The sequence below is a fragment of the Mustelus asterias genome, chromosome 18, assembly GCF_964213995.1.
Source record: "Mustelus asterias chromosome 18, sMusAst1.hap1.1, whole genome shotgun sequence".
Taxonomy (NCBI): domain Eukaryota; kingdom Metazoa; phylum Chordata; class Chondrichthyes; order Carcharhiniformes; family Triakidae; genus Mustelus; species Mustelus asterias.
Genome location: NC_135818.1, coordinates 14,975,528 through 14,996,861, shown reverse-complemented (window position 1 = coordinate 14,996,861; position 21,334 = coordinate 14,975,528). Strand labels below are relative to the sequence as shown.

The 21,334-nt window shown below is 47.3% G+C and overlaps 1 protein-coding gene across 6 annotated transcripts in view; it reads right to left on the bottom strand.

Annotated features, from left to right (window-relative positions):
- Positions 1–21,334, bottom strand: part of LOC144506971 (regulator of G-protein signaling 6) — a 111,435-nt gene that overhangs the window by 40,555 nt on the left and 49,546 nt on the right. For all 6 annotated transcript variants that reach the window (XM_078233446.1, XM_078233444.1, XM_078233447.1 and 3 more), the window contains exon 2: positions 1,129–1,179. In XM_078233446.1, the coding sequence (XP_078089572.1) occupies positions 1,129–1,179 (51 nt within the window). The remainder of the gene's footprint in view (positions 1–1,128; positions 1,180–21,334) is intronic.

Genomic DNA, 21,334 nt, shown 5'->3' with positions numbered 1-21,334 from the left:
GTAAACACCCTAACCCAACAACATTGTACAACCCCCACAGTGACAACACCCTAACCCAACAGTAACATAAGAACAACCCCCAGTGGTAACCAACGATGGTTCACCACACTCACCAAGCCTCCTTAGACAGCACCTTCCAAACCCCCGTGTGTGTGCTGCTACTGGGGGTATCCCCAAGAACTGACTCCACAGACAGATGTCGAGGAACACTGGTTTTTATTTGCAGGTCTCACTCGCTCCACACTCCAACTCCTACTGCCCTCCCAGGGCAGTCCCCAGCAGATTGCCAGACAGCCAGAGTTACATGACTCATTCCCTTAAAGGAGCGTTCCCCCCCCCCCCGCCCCCCCACCATACATAACAACAACCACTACCATCTAGAAGGACAAAGACAGCAGATACCTGGGAACACCATTACCTGCCAGTTCCCCTTCAAGTCACTCACCTTCCCGACTTGGAAATATATCGGCTGTTCCTTCACTGTCACTGGGTCAAAATATGGAACTCCCTCCCTAACAGCACTGTGGTGTACCTACACCTCAGGGGCTGCAGCGGTTCAAGATGGTGGTTCAGCACCACCTTCACCAGGGCAATGAGGGATGGGCAATAAGTGTCAGCGATGCCCACATCCCGTGAATGAATGAATTATTCCTATTCACCAAGTCTGAGCTCAGCTTTTGAATTTGTTTAATCTTAGAATCATAGAATTTTTACTGTGCAGAAGGAAGCTATTCGGCCAATTGTGCCTGCACCAACAACAATCCTCCCAGGCCCACTCCCTGTATCCCCATAAATTTACTTTGCTAATCCCCCTTGACACAAATGGACAATTTATCACGGCCAATCCACCGAACTCGCACATCTTTGGAGTGTGGGAGGAAACCAGAGCACCTGGAGGAGACACGGGGAGAACATGCAGACTCTGCACAGACAGTGACCCCAGGCTGGAATGGAACCCGGGTCCCTGGCGCTGTGAGGCAGCAGTGCTAACCACCGTGCCACCCCCCTTGTCGCAGCATTGAGTTGCTTGGTAAAAGTGTTTGCAAGATGGCCTGTGGAAAGTAGGTTGTTAGTGCAGAATTCTGCCTTCCCATAATTAAATCCATAACCGTCACACACTTCCTTTACCTTGATCTTCAATATTCAGGCTTTTCATTAGCCACTGCACAATGTCAGCACCTGCAAGGGAAATGTAATGAAAACAAATGATTGAGGCCAGAACCCAAGGCAGCCGAACGGTTATTTTTAACAAGTCTATCACAGTGAATGATCTGGGAGCGTTGATGAAAATTATTCTTACACTCAGTCTGAGTCTAAGGCCAAGTTCTGAGTTAGAAAGTAACATCGACATAATTTAAATCAAAGCCAAACACGTCTGCCTGCTTAAACCCATGCTCGCTGCATGGTAACCTCGCAGGGTTACAGGGAGAGAACAGTTTCGATAGTACAAACACATCCACCATTGCTGTTTTAAAGTTTATTTATTCGTGTCACAAGTAGGCTTACATTAACACTGCAATGAAGTTACTGTGAAAATCCCCCAGTCGCCACACTCTTGTTCGGGTACACTGAGGGAGAATTTAGCACAGCCAATGCACCTAACCAGCACATCCTTCGGACTGTGGGAGGAAATCGGAGCACCCTGAGGAAACTCACACAGATACGGGGAGAATGTGCAGACTCCGCACAGACCCGAGCCGGGAATCGAACCTGTGTCCCTGGCGCGATGAGGCAGTAGTGCTAACCACTGTGCCACCGTACCGCTCACCAAAAACTTGTTTAGAAACTTGTTTTAAATCAATGTCCATGGCTTAACGTTGAGCTGTGAAGGAAATAAGATAGGAAACATTAGATGTTTCACAAGATTTAAAAAAAAACATTTTTCTAGAAATATGAATCAGGAATGCTTCAATTACTAGGGGCATAGGTTTAAGGTGCGAGGGGCAAGGTTTAAAGGAGATAAGGAGATGTACGAGGCAGATTTTTTACACAGAGAGTAGTGGGTGCCTGGAACTCGTTGCCGGGGGAGGTAGTGGAAGTGGATACGGTAGTGACTTGTAAGGGGCGTCTTGACAAACACATGAATAGGATGGAAATAGAGGGATATGGTCCCTGGAAGGATAGGGGGTTTTAGTGAAGTCGGGCAGTATGGTCAGGTTAGTAGGCTTGGAGGGCCGAAGGGCTCGTTCCCGCGCTGTATTTTTCTTTGTTCTTTGTTCTTTGAAATGCAAATCAGCCGAAATTTTCCAGCCATTCCCACCAGCGAGATATTCCAGTCCCGCTGATGGCGACCTCCTGCCGCAGGATCCACAGTTGGGGGTACGAACAACAAGAAAACCCATTGGCAGCGGTGGGCCTGGACAATCCCATTGTCGGCCATTGGGGGTCGCCACTGCTGCCACAGAACGCACCACAGGGTAGCAGAAAATCCCACCCAAATGACAGTTTGGGGGAGGTGTTTTGCCAGTGTGTTCAATATGCCACACTTAAAATACCTTTTAGAATCATAAAGGCACAGAAAGAGACCATGCAGCCCATCAACTCTATGCTGGCTCGCTATAGGACAACCCAGTCAGTCCCATAGACACATAGAAACTAGAAGCAGGAGTAGGCCATTCGGCCCTTTCTAGCCTGCTCCGCCATTTTGATCATGGCTGATCATCAAGTTCAACATCCTGATTCCCCCTTCCTCCCATATCCCTTGATTCCATTAGCCCCAAGAGTTATATCAAATTTTATGGAAACTATTCTCTTGCTCTATCCCTGTAACCCTGCGAGTTTATCTCACTCGGATGCCCATCCCAATTTCTCTTCCAATCATGAAGATGCACCACTTCCAGCATATTCATCAGCAGCAGGCTCCAGGTCATTATCACGCACTAAATAAAAATGTTTTTACTCATATTCCCCCACATGCCTTGCTCAAAACCTTACATCTATGTCCCCTGGTCCTTGCACCATTCATTGTCTACTTTTTTGAAACTTCTCTTAATCTGTCACTGTGGTGGCACAGTGGTTAGCACTGCTTCCTCACAGCACCAGGGACCTGGGTTCGATTCCCGGCTTGGGTCACTGCCTGTGAGGAGTTTGCACGTTCTCCCCATTGCTGAGTGGGTTTCCTCCAGGTGCTCCACTTTCCTCCCACAGTCCAAAGATCTGCAGGTTAGGTGGATTGGCCGTGCTAAATTGCCCCTTAGTGCTGCAAGATATATGGGTTAAGGGGATTAGTGGGGCAAATGCATGGGGTTACGGGGATAGAGTGGGATGTTCTGTCCAACAGTTGGTGCAGAGTCGATGGGCTGAATGGATTATTCTATGATATTAGGGCTTGATTTATAACCAATAATATTTATAGGAGGTGAGTGAGAACTAAAAATAGCCCTGCCGGCTAACTTGCCAGTTCCCTGATTTCCATTCTGTCCCAGCACCATTTGTATGGTGGCAGCGTGGCTACCCGCCAGTCAGCGACATGGTGAGATGTTAAAAGCCAATTAGCAGAGACAGACTGGATTCCGGCAGGCGGCAGAGAACCAGTTAGGCACCTGGAGGGCCAGTGCTCCAAGTAGGCCTCAAGGCCTGCCCTCATTTCTGAGTGCTGCAGAAGTCCCCATAGGCCATCCTGCAGAGGGGCTTCCTTCTATTTTCATGATGCCCAATGGATGCTATAAGACTATAAGATATAGGAGCAGAATTAGGCCATTTGGCCCAACGAGTCTGCTCCGCCATTCAATCATGGCTGATATGATTCTCATTCCCATTATCCTGCCTTCTCCCCTGAACCCTTGATTCCCTTATTAATCAGGAACCTATCTATCTCTGTCTTAAAGACACTCAAAGACCTGACCTCCTCAGCCCTCTGTGGTAATGAGTTCCAAAGATTCACCACCCTCTGGCTGAAGAAATTCCTCCTCAGCCCAGTTTTAAAGGAGCGTCCCTTCACTCTGAGGTTGTGCCCTCGGATCCTAGTCTCTCCCAACCATGCGCAGACCCCAGGAAAGATAATAAATCCATAGCACGTTCTGCATATATTGTATTTTTGATAGTTTGCTGCAGAATTTGGTGCCACCATTTTATTCACAGTTCCGTGGTGCCAACACCTTCAAGCGGCAGTCACCATTGATGCCCAACATCAAAAATAGACCCCACTTAAAAGAGAAAACATTCCCGCAACGTGTGAAGGGCGATAAATGCCAGCCGAATTCAGATTGGTGTTTGCAATTTTTTCCAAAGCTGCTTGATGTGGTCACCGCCTCGACACTCACTGCTGAATCCTCTCAGACAGACTATCTACTGCTAATGCACACACATTGATAACAAAATACACCTTCTCACAAGATTCCTTTCACGAGTGAGTTTATAACTGCAAAGTCAGTGACTTTGTTGTTGGTTGCCTTCTAAATTAGAACATCGGAACTGGATTTACGGGTGGCGTGGTGGCACAGTGGTTAGCACTACTGCCTCACAGCGCCAGGGACCCTGGTTCGATTCCCGGCCTCGGCTCACTGTCTGTGTGGAGTCTGCACATTCTCCCTGTGTCTGTGTGGGTTTCCTTTGGGTGCTCCGGTTTCCTCCCACAGTCCAAAGATGTGCGGGTTTGGTGGATCAGCCATGCTAAATTAACCCTTAGTGTCAGGGGGACTAGCTAAGGTAAATGCATGGGGTTATGGGGATAGGGCCTGTGTGAGATTGTGGTCGGTGCAGACTCGATGGGCCGAATGGCCTCCTTCTGCACTGTAGGATTCTATGATTCTAACTCACCAGCCAGCCGCCTTCAGAGTCTTTATCCTGTTGAATCTGATCGATAGCAAGCTAGGCACTGAGCTCTGGAATCCCCACTTAGAGGACGACCATCAAAGATCCCTGAAAGAATGCGCTTACTATCAACCGATGCAGTGCCCTCGACTGTCGCGTTAGTATTGGCAAAACATAAGCATCTGCTGAACAAGCCTGCTTCTTCCTACAAATGCCCCAAGCAGCTTCACCAGTGAGAATCTCTGTGGAAAAGATCAACTTGTGGTGGCTCTTCCCAAGAAAGCCAATCTCATGCCACGATGTTTACCTATTTGGCCGGTTCGAGCTTCCAACTTGTAATGACCTCAAATAAGGCCCATGAGACGGACGTCTTGGAGTACGAGCTCCCTGATTGAGGTAATGATTGTCTGCCCAGTCAGGGAGTCTCACCTGTGTATTATATAGAGGAGCGTCGGGCTACTGACACTCTGCATTCTGACTTTGTACCTGTCGCACTCTTGGGAATGGAGATACGTTTGTAAATAAAGGGAATCTAGTGAAGGGATACCGGCCTCCAAGGAGTTATTTCACAACTCCTCTAAGTTTCAGTTTTTAATTTTATTTATTAGTGTCACAAGTAGGCTTACATTAACACCGCGATGAAGTTGCTGTAAAAATCCCCTAGTCACCACACTCTGGTACCTAGCGACAGGACTCATGGGCCATGTCACCCTCCAGTGTGCTGGGACCCATGCAATCATTGTCCCTTACCCTGCCTGCAGGGTACTTGTGCTCAGTATCTCACCACTTGCAGAGCCCACCTATCCTCATTATTCTCCCCCTTTCTGAGGTTGGGTCTCTCCATTGGGCACAATACCCATTAACAAGCCCCCTCCTCACTCCCTCCAACCCCTGGAAGGCTGATGGCAAAGGGTCGGCCACTCCCAGGCCTACAACTGGTGGAATACTAGCTGCTTTGGAACTTTAGGGTGGCACAGTAGCACGGTGGGTAGCACTGCTGCCTCACAGCACCCGGGACCCGGGTTCAATTCTGGCCCCGGGTCATTGTCTGTGTGGAGTTTGCACATTCTCCCTGTATCTGTGTGGGTTTCCTCCGGGTGCTCCGGTTTCCTCCCACAGTCCAGAGATGTGCGGGTAACTGGATCGGTCACACTAAATTGCACTTTAGTGTTACATGTGTAGGTTAGGGGGGGTTAGCGGGATAAATGTGTGGGGGTTACAGGAAAGGGCCTGGGTGGCATGTTCTATCGCAGAGTCTCCCACAGTCTGAAAGACGTGCTGGTTAGGTGCATTGACCCGAACAGGCGCCGGAGTGCGGCGACTAGGAGAATTTCACAGTAACTTCATTGCAGTGTTAATGTAAGCCTTGTGACTAATAAATAAACTTTACTTTACTTTAGAGTTGGTGCAGACTTGATGGGCCGAATGGCCTCCTTCTGCACTGTAGGGATCCGATGATTCTAAGTAATTGGCAACAACTATTTGCCATTTCTGATAAGCTAATTAAAATGGAGCAACTCCCTTTTAATTCTTGTTTATTGGAAGTCAACAATTGTCCCCAGTTCGATAATATCTGCCCTGAGAAAAACATGCATTTCTCATTTTCATGTCGCATTATACTTTATTCTAATTTCATATGGCTTCATGAATCATTAGCCATCTGGTTTGCAGTTTGTTCCATCTTGATATTCATTAATTCTTTAATGGAATTTCTCTTTCCAGTCACGCCATATTTCATCGTTTGGGTTACGTTCAATTCTTTCCCCCCCCCACATCTGTCTCACTTCCTGCTATTACCTGCCTCCTCGGGCCTAGTCCTCAGCCAGACCTCCTTCAGAGTGAGAGTTAATCAAATGGGCGACTGCCCTTTCGTTGGGGGTTTCAATTTATTGTTATAGGTACGGCGATGATCCAAAGATCAGAGCGATGTTAGGCACGGTCTACAACAATGTGCAATTTGTGGAGAAAGCAATGATTCATCCACCAAAACAAATCAGAACTTAGGACTTCTCCCAGTCAGGAATGGAGAAAGAAGCAAAATTATTCCAGTTAGGCAGGCGATTTTTGACTTGGCTGTTGTCTTATTGTTTATTTATTTATTCCAGTTGTGTTCCTTCTCCCCTATTTAATGTTTATTTATTAGTGTCACAAGTAGGCTTACATTAACACTGCAATGAAGTTACTGTGAAAATCCCCTAGTTGCCACACTCCTGTTCGGGTACACTGAGGGAGAATTTAACATTGCCAATTCACTTAACTTGCACATCTTTGGAGTGTGGGAGGAAACCGGAGCACCCGGAGGAAACCCATCCAGACACGGGGGAGAACGTGTGGATTCCGCACATACAGTGACCCAAGCGGGAATCAAACCCGGGTCCCTGGCGCTCTGAGACAGCAGTGCTAACAACTGTGCCACCAAACGCCAGCATACCTGAAAGCTCATCATTTATTCAACCCAAGTTTCCTTTTGTTCAAATCCATAGTCTGATTTCTCCTCTGAAGGTTGTTCATCACCCGCAGGGATTCAGATCACCACGACTGGTTGTCCCCTGAGCTGCGATCTCAGTTTGCTCAACCAGACATGCATCTTAGTGCGCCTGATGTTCGCCTCACTCAATGGGCGGGGTTTTATGACCTCGCTCGTCCCAAAACCGTAAAATAAAAAGAGACTGCCACCTCTAGTTACAGCAATCAGATTTATCCATCCATTCACCCTCCAGGGACAGTAAACCATTCTCACCGAGAGTCATATAATCATACAGCATGGAAACAGGCCCTTCGGCCCAACTCATCCATGCCGATCAGGTTCCCTGAACTGAACTAGTCCCATTTGCCTGCGTTTGGCCCGAATCCCTCAAAACCTTTCCCATCCATTTACCTGTCCAAATGTCTTTTAAATGCTCTAATTGTACCCGCCTCTACAACCTCCTCTGGCAGCTCATTCCATACATGCACCACCATGCATTAAAAACTGTCCCTCAGGGCCCTTTTAAATCTTTCCCCTCTCAGTTTAAATCTTTTCCCTCTAGTTTTGGACCCCCCCCCCCCCACTATCCTGGGGAAAATACCTTGTCTATTCACCTTATCTATGCCCCTCATGATTTTATAGACCTCTATAAAGTCTCCCCTCATCTTCCTACACTCCAGGGAAAAAACTCCCAGCCTCTCCTTATAATTCAAACCTTCCAGTCCCGATAACATCCTTGTAAATCTTTTTTTGCACCTTTTCCGGTTTAATAACATCCTTCCTACAGCAGGGTGACCAGAATTGTACGCGGTACTCCAAATGTGGCGTACCAATGTCTTGTACAGTTGTAACATAACGTCCCAACTCCTGCACTCAATGCTCTGACTGATGAAGGTAAATGTGCCAAATGCCTTCTTCACCACCTGTCTACCTGTGACGCTTTCAAGGAACTATGTACCTGCACCCCTAGGTCTCTCTGTTTGACAACACACCCCAGGGCCCCACCATTAACTGTATAATCATGGGGTCATCTGCTTTTCCTGTCTAGGTAGCTCATGCATCTTAATTAACCTGTCACTATTTAATAAACCTATCTAATAAATTACTCTCAGATCACTTATGAGTGTGACCCCTCCCTCCCTTTGTTGGACAATCTCAAATCTCACACTGGTCACTCGTTAGGCAGCACTGTCTGACCGCGGAATGAAATATCAGGCACGCTGGTGTTCGAATGTAACCAGCAATAACTTTGTATTGGATATAAGGTGACCAATGGTAACAAGCTGTAAGGGTCAGCTGACCCAGTAAACCGTGAAACCAATTACAGAATGATGTGAAGGTCAGCTGACCAGCTGACTCACTATAAATAAGAACCTGTTGGGAATTGTGAGAAGCTTTGAATGGCCCGGGTGAGGCCCCAAGTTTGGAGTAATGAAGTTTCTTAATTAAACACTTTCTTTGATTTATAAGTTGGAGTAAGTTTTGTTGTCTGCATTCGAAGAGTTCTTTCCAATGGAACAGTTGGGCTGGGATTCTCCGACCTCGCCCGCGGCTGGGATTTTCCGGTCCCGTTGCTGTGAACGGCGATGTGGCTGAGCGCCAACTCTCCATCCTCCCTGGCAGCGGTAGCAGGGCATGCGAGATCAGAGAATCTCCGGCGATTGTGTGATGGATGGGCAGCAACATTCGGCTCAATGGGCCGAATGGCCTCCTTCTGCACTGTGGGGATTCTATGTATCAATTCCATCTGCATCGTCTCCACTTTGGGGACCCATTTCACCACTTGTTTGCCTGAGTCATGAACTGCCAGACGGCACCTGTCCAATTCTTTAAGCAGTAAGGTGCCTCATTGATTCCCGAAGGAATTCTGTTCCCTTTCCCCTCTCACTGATGGATATTTGCCGAGTGGAAAATTAAACAGGGCGATCTCTGGGGCCTTGATGCAGGGGACAGATCGAGTGGATCAAGCATCTTGCATAGAATGATTGAAATGCATTTTGATCGGAACATACAGGCTGCCAAGCCTCGAATGACAAGGCAAAGTGATAGCTAATAATTAATACATTACATCGTGGATTTGTGCAGGCAGATTTAAATACCTTAGTTCAATCTAAGGTATTCCCTTGGTGCTATTTCAGTCCAAGATCATTTCCATTCAGTACATTCGGAAATATGAAAGATCTTTTTTTACCTTCAATGATACCCTGGAGGGTTGGGTACATTATCTTACTGGAAGCTGACAGGGCAATTTGGCTGAGAGCTTCAAGTTTTTATGTGTCCAGATCACCAACAACCTGTGCTGGCCCCTCCATGCTGACACTACAGTTAAGAAAGCCCACCAACGCCTCATCCTTCTTAGAAAACTGAGGAAATTTGGTATCTCCACTACGACCCTCATCAACTTTTACAGATGCACCATAGAAAGCATTCTTTCTGGTTGTTTCACAGCTTGGTGTGGCTCTTGCTCTATCCAAGACCACATGAAACTACAAAAGGTCATGAACGAAGCCCAGTCCATCACTCAAACCAGCCTCCCACCTATTGACTGTCTACACTGCCTCGGAAAAGCAGCCTGTATAATTAGGGACCCCATGCACCCCGGACATTCTCTCTTCCACCTTCTTCCATCGGGAAAAGGATACAAAATTCTGAGGACAGGTACCAACCAACTCAAGAACAGCTTCTTCCCTGCTGCTGTCAGACTTTTGAATGGACCTACCTCACACAAAATTGATCTTTCTCTACACCCTAGCTATGACTGTAACACTACAGTCTGCACTCTCTCCTTTCCTTCTCTATGAATGGTATGCTTCGTATAGTGTACAAGCAACAATGCTTTTCACTGCACACCAATACGTGTGACAATAATAAATCAAATCAAATCAAAATTTGTTGAAATCAATTGCAGAAAATGCTGGGTATGGATGGCAATTTTTGTCACATTAGCAAAGGGAAAGGGTGGCTTAACATTCTGAGCCGAACACTGAGTCGGAGTTGAGTTCTGGCAAATATTAGCCAACTTTCTCCTGATGGCCGTTGCCGAGGTTCCGCAGCAATCCAGAAACTTCTGTCTTTTTCAGACCGACAGAATTTGCAGGTTTTTAAAAAATTTTCTTTGTGGGAGCAATCCATTTAATGTGAGGGAACAGAGGGAAGGGTGAGCTGGAAAGACAAAAGATATTAAAGAAGTTCACTAATACGCTGGAGCGTAATTTTGATTCAGAGCAAGAGAGAAATGGTCACTTTCTCAAGAAACTGAGTAGGCCTTTGGGATAATTAAATCCTTCTGGAATTGTCATGACAACACAAAGAAATCCAGGCGTTTTAGCACCAAATTTGAGAGGTTTCCTGTGAATTCGATTGTTCTTGGATTGCAAAAAGAACGATGGGACTTTCTCAAGGAATTAAAGCTTCCACTTCCGTCAAGTGAAAAAGGAGGATATTGGTTATTCTTTTTCCCACCTCCGGGTCAGCTGAGATGAAAGCAAATGGACACCAGAGCCAGACGCTCCTGGGTTCTGGCTCCCAATCCAGAACCTTCAAGCATCATCTTGGTTGATATTTCAGTGCAGAATTCAGGGAATGTTGTGTGATTAGTGTTTTGTTGTGTGGTCAGGGGTTAGATGCGGTTTCGTGGTTGTCTAGTCTTCCAAAAGTACACTACTCACATCCATGATTTCTTTAATCAGAACTACTAAGGATGACACGGTGGCACAGTGGTTAGCACTGCTGCCCTACAGCGCCAGGGACCCGGGTTTAATTCCAGCCTTGGATGACTGTCTGTGTGGAGATTGCATGTTCTCCCCATGTCTGTGTGGGTTTTTGTCTGGCTGCTCTGACTTCTTCCCACAGTCCAAAGATGGACATGTTAGGTGGATTGGCCGTGCTAAATTGCCCCTTGGTGTCACAAGATGTGTAGGTTGGGGGGATTAGTGGGGTAAGTTGGATGCATTGGCCATGCCAAATTCTCCCTCAGTGTACCCGAACAGGCACCGGAGTGTAGCGACGAGGGAATTTTCACGGTAACTTCACTACAGTGTTAATGTAAGCCTACTTGTGACTAATAAATAAACTTTACTTTAAATGCATGGAGTTACTAGAAAAGACCTGGGTGGCATGTTCTGTCGGAGAGCTGGTGCAGACTGGATGGGTCAAATGGTCGTCTTCTGCACTGTTGGCATTCTATGATTCTAAGTAATTGGCAATAACTATTTGCCATTTCTGGGATTAGCAGGGTAAATACATGGGGTTACGGGGATAGGGCCTGCGTGGGATTGTGGCCAGTGAAGACTCGATGGGCCGAATGGCTTTCTTATTCATTGTAGGGATTCTTCTATGATATTTACTTGCAGCAAATATTTACACATTTGGACCTTCACACAAAGAAAGAGTTTCTATTCTCTTCAAGGGGGCGAGATTCTCTGTCCTCACCTCAGCGGGCTTCTCGGTGGCGGGAGACGATACGTCGTTCCTCTAGTCCTGTCGCTCGCTGTCAATGGGAATTCCCATTGAACCATCCCCACCACAGGGAAACCCACGGCAGGGACTGCAGTACGGGTGGGGCCAGAAAATCCCGCCGGCACGAACGGCTGGAGAATCCCAGCCAAGATCTCACTCTCTCAGTCATGTGATCTGATATCATTATTATATCAGCATCAGGGGCAATTAAGGATGGGCAATAAATGCTGGCCTGGTCTCTTATTTTTAAACTGCATCCTCTGTTCATAGCCTCTCCCACAAGAGAAAGCATCCTCCGGATATCTATCCTATCAAATCCCCTCAGGATTTTATAAGTTTCAATAAAATCACCTCGCATTCTTCATATTCTTCATAACAGCGGAGCCATTTTCCAGATGAGGCAATGAATTGAAGATTTGAACATAAGGCAGCAAATAACATGGCCATGGTGGGAGTGCCCACTTGTGCCTGCCAATCATATTGAGGGTTATGCTGCCATGTCTTCATCGGGCACACCCTGCCATAGTTAGTGAACCATGGGCTAGCTGGTTAGGGTTAGAAGAGAAAAATAATGGATCAGGCATCATAGAATCATAGAATCCCTACAGTGCAGAAGGAGGCCATTTGGCCCATCGAGCCTGCATCTACAACAATCCCACTCAGGCCCTATCCCCATAACCCCATGCATTTACCCTGCTAATCCCCCTGACACTAAGAATCAATTTAGTATGGCCAATCCACCTAACCTGCACATCTTCGGAGTGTGGGAGGAAACTGGAGCGCCCAGAGGAAACCCACGCAGACACGGGGAGAATGTGCAAACTCCACACAGACACCCAAGGCTTGATTTGAACCCGGGTTCCTGGAGCTGTGAGCCCCTTAGTTTCCCAAGATGTGTATCTTAGATGGAATTAGCCATATCATAGAATCATAGAATCTACAGTGCAGAAGCTGGCCATTCAGCCCATTGAGTCTGCACTGACAACAATCCCACCGAGGTCCAATCCCTATAACCCCACATATTTACAGTCCTAATCCCCTGACACTAAGGGACAATTTATCATGGCCAATCAACCTAACCCGCACATCTTTGTAGTGTGGGAGGAAACCGGAGCACCCGGAAGAAACCCACACAGGCACAGGGAGAATGTGCAAACTCCACATCGACAGTGACCCAAGGCCTGAGTTGAACCCAGATCCCTGGAGCTGTGGGCCCCTTAGTCTCCCAAGATTTATAGGTTAGATGGGATTAGCCGTAATAAGTGTGTGTGGGATTACAGGGATAGGGCAGGGGAGAGAGGCTGGGGAAAATACTCTGTCAGAGAATCGGTGCAGACTCGATGGGCCGAATGGCCTCTTCTGCACTGGAGGGATTCTATGAATCATAGAGTCATGGAGGAATAGAGGATGGAAACAGGCCCTTTGGCCCAACTTGTCCACACCGCCCTTTTTTAAGCACTAAGCTAGTCCCAATGACCCGACTCTATATGACTATTTAAACACACAGTCCCTGCCTCATCTGTCACTCTCTGGATGCAATCAGTGATGACCTGAAAAACATCCTTCAGGGAGATGAATTATTCATTCCATGAACTACTTTTGCTTTAAGAGTACTAGAGTTGGCGTGAATATTTAGCTCTGGGGCACGAAGGCAAAACGATTAAATTCCCAGTCGATGGTGCGAGTCAAAATGTAATCATATCACGACGTGATAAATTTTTGACCATGATACCTCACTAATTGCACAGTGCCTTTCAAAGCAAGAGGTGCATAAAATCAAGGGGTTTATTTTGGTGAAAAGGTGAAAACAGGTGCTTATAGTGAGTGTTTCTAGTAATAAAGATAATTCCATGGTCTTTGATAACATACAGGGGGTACGTACAGGTTTTATTCTGTAGTAAGAAGGATATAGAGAGGAACAAAGTTTAGAGAGGATATAGGGTGAGTTAGAGTTCAACGTAATAAAGAGACAGAAAGAGAAATAAGAGGGATAGAGATTCAACTGAAAGAGGAAAAAAAAAGACAGAAAAATATAAATAAACACAAAGGGCAGATGTGAAAATGATACAAAAGTCTGAGGTCACATACCAACCGACTCAAGAACAGTTTCTTCTCTGCTGCTGTCAGACTTTTCATACCATCAAAGAATCCTACAGTGCAGAAGGAGGTTATTCGGCCCATCGAGTCTGCACCAACCACAATCCCACCCAGGCCCTATCCCCATAATCATACATTTACCCTAGCTAGTCCCCTGATTCTAAGGGGCAATTTAGCATACACAATCAACCCAACCCACCCATCTTTGGACTGTGGGAGGAAACCGGAGCACCTGGAAGAAACTCATGCAGATACAGGGAGAACATGCAAACTCCACACAGACAGTGACCCGAGGCCGGGAATCGAACCCAGGTCCCTGGTGCTGTGAGGCAGTAGTGCTAACTGTTGTGTCACCGTGCCACCCTGCTGCACCTACTTTATATTAAGTTGACCTTTCTCTACACCCTAGCTATGAGTGTAACACTACATTCTGCACTCTCTCCTTTCCTTCTCTATGAACGGCATGCTTTGTCTGTATAGTGCGTAAGAAACAATACTTTTCAGTGTGTACCAATACATGTGACAATAATAAATCAAATCAAAATCAAATGCATTTTCCCCAGTGGCTCACTGCTGTAAAATGTCTCTGTTTAATGAGCCTCGCAGGTTGGATCGAGATCTCTGCGGTACAGAGGAAGTATTCTGATTCTGCCTCTGAAGAAGAACCAGATGAGTCTTCGATTCCTCCATGGTTGAGCAAGCATGTTCACGGGGCAGTAAATAGCACTAAAACCGCTCCTCCTTCTCTCCTCCCCCATATTTGATACAATAAGGTCAATTAATAAAAGTTCATAAAGTAAAAAAACCCAGCAGAAGTGGCCATATCCGAAGACATATTTATTTGTCTAATTCTCGAAGATGCGAGGATTTAACGGGACAATGCCAGTGTCTGAATACGACAGCAGACTCAACTGAATGGCTGGAGTTTTTCCCTGGTCTGTCAGAGTGTCAGACTCGGAGGAAAAACTGTCGCGTTTCTCTCCAGATGCACAGCTCAGATTTCAGATCTTCAGCCACTCAGACAAAAGTAAATCAGGGGATGTGGTTTACACTGGCGGGACGGGGCCTGATAGAGTCAGCAAGGTTGTCTCCACAGAGATCAGGGCGCCATCTTCTAAGGGCGCCTCGATCAGTGCTGAAGTTGAACCTCCCCCCACCCGCCCCCATGGGCACAGTGGATCACCACCCACCCCCCTCCCCCCCCACCACCCACAAGCTTCAGGGCGACCCCCAACACCAGCACAAAGGGCTCTCTCCCACTCTTCAATATCACACAAGATATCCCCTTCACTGATAACTTCCCCCCATTCACTGCCAAGTGGGGGGCGGGGGGGGGGGGACGACCCCACCCTGAGAATTCATGCGGCACGGTAGCACAGTGGTTAGCACTGCTGCTTCACAGCTCCAGCGTCCCGGGTTCGATTCCCGGCTCGGGTCACTGTCTGTGTGGAGTTTGCACATTCTTCTCGTGTCTGCGTGGGTTTCCTCCGGGTGCTCCGGTTTCCTCCCACAGTCCAAAGATGTGCGGGTTAGGTTGATTGGCCAGGTTAAAAATTGCCCCTTAGAGTCCTGGGATGCGTAGGTTAGAGGGATTAGCGGGTAAATATGTGGGGTGGGATTGTGGTCGGTGCAGACTCGATGGGCCGAATGGCCTCCTTCTGCACTGTAGGGTTTCTATGATTTCTATGATTTCTATGCCCTCTACTTTACCAAGGGACTCCTGCAAAGCTGCACTTCCTTCAGCTGCTTTAATATTTATTCCGGATTGTGGTTGTTATCCTTGGCCTGCAGTGAGGCTCCATGTTAACTGCACTCCTCAGATGCACTCTGCTGTTTTTGAAATGTTATTCCTAATGCACACGAACACTTTAGTGCGATTCAGTGGCTTCGATTAACCCAAGGCCTATTTCATCTCATGTCACAGTGACGTGCTTTGGTTCCATTGATTGAAGGGAGAGCGGTGCAAAGGCTAACATCCTGTCTGTTCACTAATTAACCTTTCTGCCACCCTTCCCAAACCCTCCAGGGACCTGTTGCTATCGGCACAGGCTCCCTCCGATGCATTGCCGCATGTTAGATTTAGAGTAAGCTGCTCGCGACTGATCTTTTACACATCATTAGCAACCCTGTTGAGAACTAGAATCATAGCATCATAGAACCCCTACAGTGCAGAAGGAGGCCATTCAGCCCATCGAAGCTGCACCGACCATCTGCGGAGAACTCAGAGCTTGGGGTGCATCAGGTGTCAGTTTTCATTCATTCACAGTGTGGTGGTGGTAATCCAGCAACCCAGTCCAGTGTTCTGGGGGACATGAGTTCAAATCCCTCCCCGACAGCTGGTGAAATTTAAATCCAGTGAGTTAAAATAACAATTCTGGAATATAAAGCTAGTCTCAATAATGGTGACCGGGAAACTATCATCCAATTGTCATAAAAACACTTCTGCCTCGCTAATCTCCTTCCATAGAATACTTCATAGAATAGGACAACGCGGTGGCATAATGGTTAGCACTGCTGCCTCACAGCGCCAGGGACCCGGGTTCAATTCCGGCCTCGGGTCACTGTCTGTGTGGAGTTTGCCCGTTCTCCCCGTGTCTGCGTGGGTTTCCTCCGGCTGCCCTGGTTTCATCCCACACTCCAAAGATGTGCGGGTTTGGTTGATTGGCCCTAATGTCAGGTGGATTAGTAGGGTAAATGAGGGTTATGGGGATAGATCCTGGGTGGGATTGTGGTCGGTGCAGACTCGATGGACCGAATGGCCTCTTTCTGCGCTGTAGGGATTATATAATGGATTTTTCACCCATGCGCAAGGCCATTCGGCCCATCGAGTCTGCACCAACAACAATCCCACCCACGTCCTATCCCCATAACGCCACGTTTTTACCTTGCTAATCCCCCTGACACTAAGGGCAGGATTTTCCAGCCGTGCTCACCCCAAAACTGGAAAATCCCAGCCGAGGTCAACGGTCCTCCCCTCGCCCGCTATGATTCCCGTAGCGGGTGGAACGGGAAAGTCCCCAAGAATCAATTTAGCATGGCCAATCCACCTAACCCGCACATCATTGAACTGTGGGAGGAAACTGGAGCACCCGGAGGAAACCCACGCAGACATGGGGAGAATGTGCAAACTCCACACAGACAGTGACCCGAGGCCGGAATTGAACCCGGGTCCCCGGTGCTATGAGGCAGCAGTGCTAACCACTGTGCCAGCGCGCCGGCCCTTAAAGGAAGTAAACCTGCCATCCAATGGCTTGAGACCCGCCATCATATGGTTGATTCTTAACTGCCCACTGAAATAGTCACTCAGTTCAAGGGCAGTTGGGGATGGGGAACAAAATGCTGGCCTCACCAGCAATGCCCATATTCAATGAAAGGATAAAAAAGCACACTGATTACAGCGTTTGCCTGATTAAGACAGCACAGCAGAAGAGGATCACCTGGCTTGAAGGACCAATGGGAATGGAGAGCGAGTAATCACCCCAGAGGGTGGAGTCCTCTCTCAGGCAGAATCATCGAGCAGCCCTGCAGCAAGCATGTAAGAACTGGGGCTCTGTCCCAAGGCACGGCACGGTGTCACAGTGGTTAGCACTGCTGCCTCACAGCGCCAGGGACCCGGGTTCAATTCCAGCCTCGGGTCACTGTCTGTGTGGAATTTGCACATTCCCCCCGTGTCTGCATGGGTTTCCTCTGGGTGCTCCAGTTTCCTCCCAAACTCCAAAGATAGAAACATAGAAAAACTACAGCACAAAAACAGGCCCTTCAGCCCCACAAGTTGTGCCGAACATATCCCTACCGTTTAGGCCTACCTATAACCCTCCATCCTATTAAGTCCCATGTACTCATCCAGGAGTCTCTTAAAAGACCTTATTGCGATGTGTGGGTTTGGTTGATTGGCCATGCTAAATTAACACTAGTGTCAGGGGGATTAGCAGGGTAAATATGAGGGTTTACGGGAATGGGGCTTGGGTGAGATTGTGGTCGGTGTAGTATCGGTGGGCCGAGTGGCCTCCTTCTGCACTATAGGGATTCGATGTGCTGCAATTCCCTGTAGCTGATTTCTCTTTATCAATAATACCTTTTGCTTCTATCGAAGCCTGAAATGTCTCGCCATCACCCAAAGGGTGCCAAGCTGGTTCACTAGTGTCTTCAGTGATGACTGCAGATCGTTAATCCTCCATTAAAAATGTTAGCGTTCGTCTCTGTTGAGTCTGTGTATGGTTTCCTTCATTCAAGCAAAGACTTCATTTTAAGATAGTTCTGCCTATGTACAATTACATTGAAATGTTCATTTTTAAAAATTAACTAACTCAGCCTTAACCTGACTACATTTTTAAACTCAGAAGGCACGCTGGATTCGTTAAAATTGGCTGCATTACAGTGCTGTGAACAGCAGCATTTCATGGCTGCAGCTGCGAGGGTTGTTTTGGTAGGCAGAGACAGCATGTGCCAAACAATTTCAACAACAAAGATAGCAAATCACATATATTGTAGCTTCAGCTCGATGCGTGCAGCCTTGTTTTTCTATATTTGCTCACGGGATGTGGGCGTCGCTGACTAGGCCGGCATTTATTGCCCAACCCTGAGGGCATTTAAGAGTCAACCACATTGCTGTGGCTCTGGAGTCACATGTAGGCCAGACCGGGTAAAGATGGCAGATTTCCTTCCCTGAAGGACATTAGTGAACCGGATGGGTTTTTCCGACAATCGATTCACATCCATCATTAGATTTTGAATTCCAGATTTTTATTGAATTAAAATTTCACCATCTGCCGTGGCGGGATTCGAACCCAGGCCCCCAGAGCATTAATCCTGGGTCGCGGGAGTGCTAGTCCAGCGACAATACCTCTACACCACTGCCTCCCTAAACCTTCAGTTTAGTTCAATCTGTTTTGGGAGTTCTGTTTTGATCAGTACAGGGACTGGCAGGAAAAGCCAGTCTCTCTCTCTCCCTACTTTTTTTCTCTTTCTGTTCACTTTTGTAATGATTTAATTTTAAGTTCTGTTCAATAAAAGAAATTCTTCGTACCAGTGCCATCTCCGTCTATTCAGAGGAATGAATGGACCCTGCAATCTCCTAGTAGCTTGCTTGAAAAGCATGCTGCTCAGTGTTGGGTTAAGTCGTACCGATTGGAAAGGTTCCAGTGCTGAGTCTCCACTTTGTGCTGAGTTCGCTGCTTTAAGCTTTAAGCAATGGGTTTCGCTCCGACTGGTTCTCTGCCTTTGGCAAGAAAAAAACCAACACAGCCAGAGCTGCTGTTCCAGTTTATTTCTCATCAGCCCCCTCTGCAAAGTGCATGGGCAGGCACTAAGTGAGGGGCTGCCCACAGCTTGGTACATTTCAACGGTCTATTGCCGCTCATAGACTAGGTTTACACAAACAACTCGCCAGAGAACTGGGCAGCTAATGTAAAAGGAATCAGCTTGGAATGGTATGAGTTACACAGGTATATAAAGAGGAACCACAAAACATAGGAACAGGAGTAGACCATTCGGCCCCTCAAGCCTATTCAATAGGATCATGGCTGATCCGACACTCCTCATGTCCATTTACCTGCCCTTTTCCCATAACCCTTGATTCCCTTACTGATCAAGAATCTATCTATCTCAGTCTTAAATATACGCAAGGACTCTGTCCCCACAGCTCCCAGGAGCAAAGAGTTCCAAAGACTCTTAACCCTCTGAGTGAAGAAATTCCTCATCATCTCAGTCTTAAATTGGCACCCCTTTATTCTGAGACTAAGCCCTCTTATCTGAGATTCTCCCATGAGGGGTAAAATCCTTCAGCATTTACCCTGTCAAGCCTCTTAAGAATTCTTGGGCATGATCTTACCGACCATTCACGCCACGTTCCAGCGCAGCTGGAGAATATGGTGGCCAACCCAATCTCTGTTCACTGCGACGGGATGGGAAAATCCCACCGGGGTGAAGGGTGATAAGATTCCGGCTCATATGTTTCAGTGAGATCACCTCTCATTCTTCTAAATGGCGAGGTGTAGCGTCCCAACCTGTTTAACTTTTCCTCAGAAGACAATCCCTCCACACCAGGGATCATCCCAGTCAACCGTCTCTGAACTGCCTCCAATGAAATAATATCTTTCCTTAAATATGGGGTCCAAAACTGTTCAATCATCCTGTCCCTTCTCATCAGCAAATAGTTTAGCCCCGAGCTTTAGTTCAACTTAATACCAATTCCTCTGGTATCCAACATGATCGCTACATATGGTAAATCAGACACAGGCGAGGCAAATCTATGTCTTCATCAGCTGAGACCTTTTAATCAGATGGACATCTGGATCATCAGGGATGGCACAGTAGCATAGCGATTAGCACTGCTGCCTCACAGCGCCGGGACACCAGGGTTCGATTCCCAGCTTGGGTCACTGTCTGTGCAGAGTTTGTGCGTTCTCCCCGTGTCTGCGTGCGTTTCCTCCAGGTGCTCCGGTTTCCTCCCACAGTCCGAAAGACGTGCTGGTTAGGTGCATTGGCCATGCTAAATTCTCCCTCAGTGTACCCGAACAGGCGCCAGAGTGTGGCGACTAGGGGAATTTCACAGTAACTTCATTGTGGTGTTAACGTAAGCCTTACTTGTGACTAATAAATAAACTTTTATTTTACTTTAACTAAATTGCCCCTGAGTACCCTGAGATCAGTAAGAGTTTGAACAACACCAGGTTAAAGTCCAACAGGTTTATTTGGTAGCAAACACCATTAGCTTTCGGAGTGCTGCTCCTTCGTCAGATGGAGTGGAAATGTGCTCTCAAACAGGGCACAGAGACACAGAAATCAAGTTACAGAATACTGATTAGAATGCGAATCCCTACAACCAGCCAGATCTTAAAGATACAGACAATGTGGGTGGAGGGAGCATTAAGCACAGGTTAAAGAGATGTGTATTGTCTCCAGACAGGACAGCCTGCAAGTCCAGGAGGCAAGCTGTGGGGGTTACTGATAATGTGACATAAATCCAACATCCCGGTTTAGGCCGTCCTCATGTGTGCGGAACTTGGCTATCAGTTTCTGCTCAGCGACTCTGCGCTGTCGTGTGTCGTGAAGGCCGCCATGGAGAACGCTTACCTGAAGATCAGAGGCTGACTCTGATCTTTAAGATCTGGCTGGTTGTAGGGATTCGCATTCTAATCAGTATTCTGTAACTTGATTTCTGTGTCCCTGTGCCCTGTTTGAGAGCACATTTCCACTCCATCAGACGAAGGAGCAGCACTCCGAAAGCTAATGGTGTTTGCTACCAAATAAACCTGTTGGACTTTAACCTGGTGTTGTTCAAACTCTTACTGTGTTTACCCCAGTCCAACGCCGGCATCTCCACATCATGCCCTGAGATGTGCAGGTTACGTGGATTGGCCATGCTAAAGTCCCCTTTGGTGTCCAAAGATGTGTAAGTTCAGTGGATTGGCCATGCTAAATTGCACCTTCGTATCAGGGGGATTAGCAGGGTAAATGAGGGTGATGGGGCCTGGGTGGGATTGTGGTCGGTGCAGACTCAATGGGCTGAATGGCCTCCTTCTGTCCTGTATAGATTCTATGATTCTATGACCTCAGGGC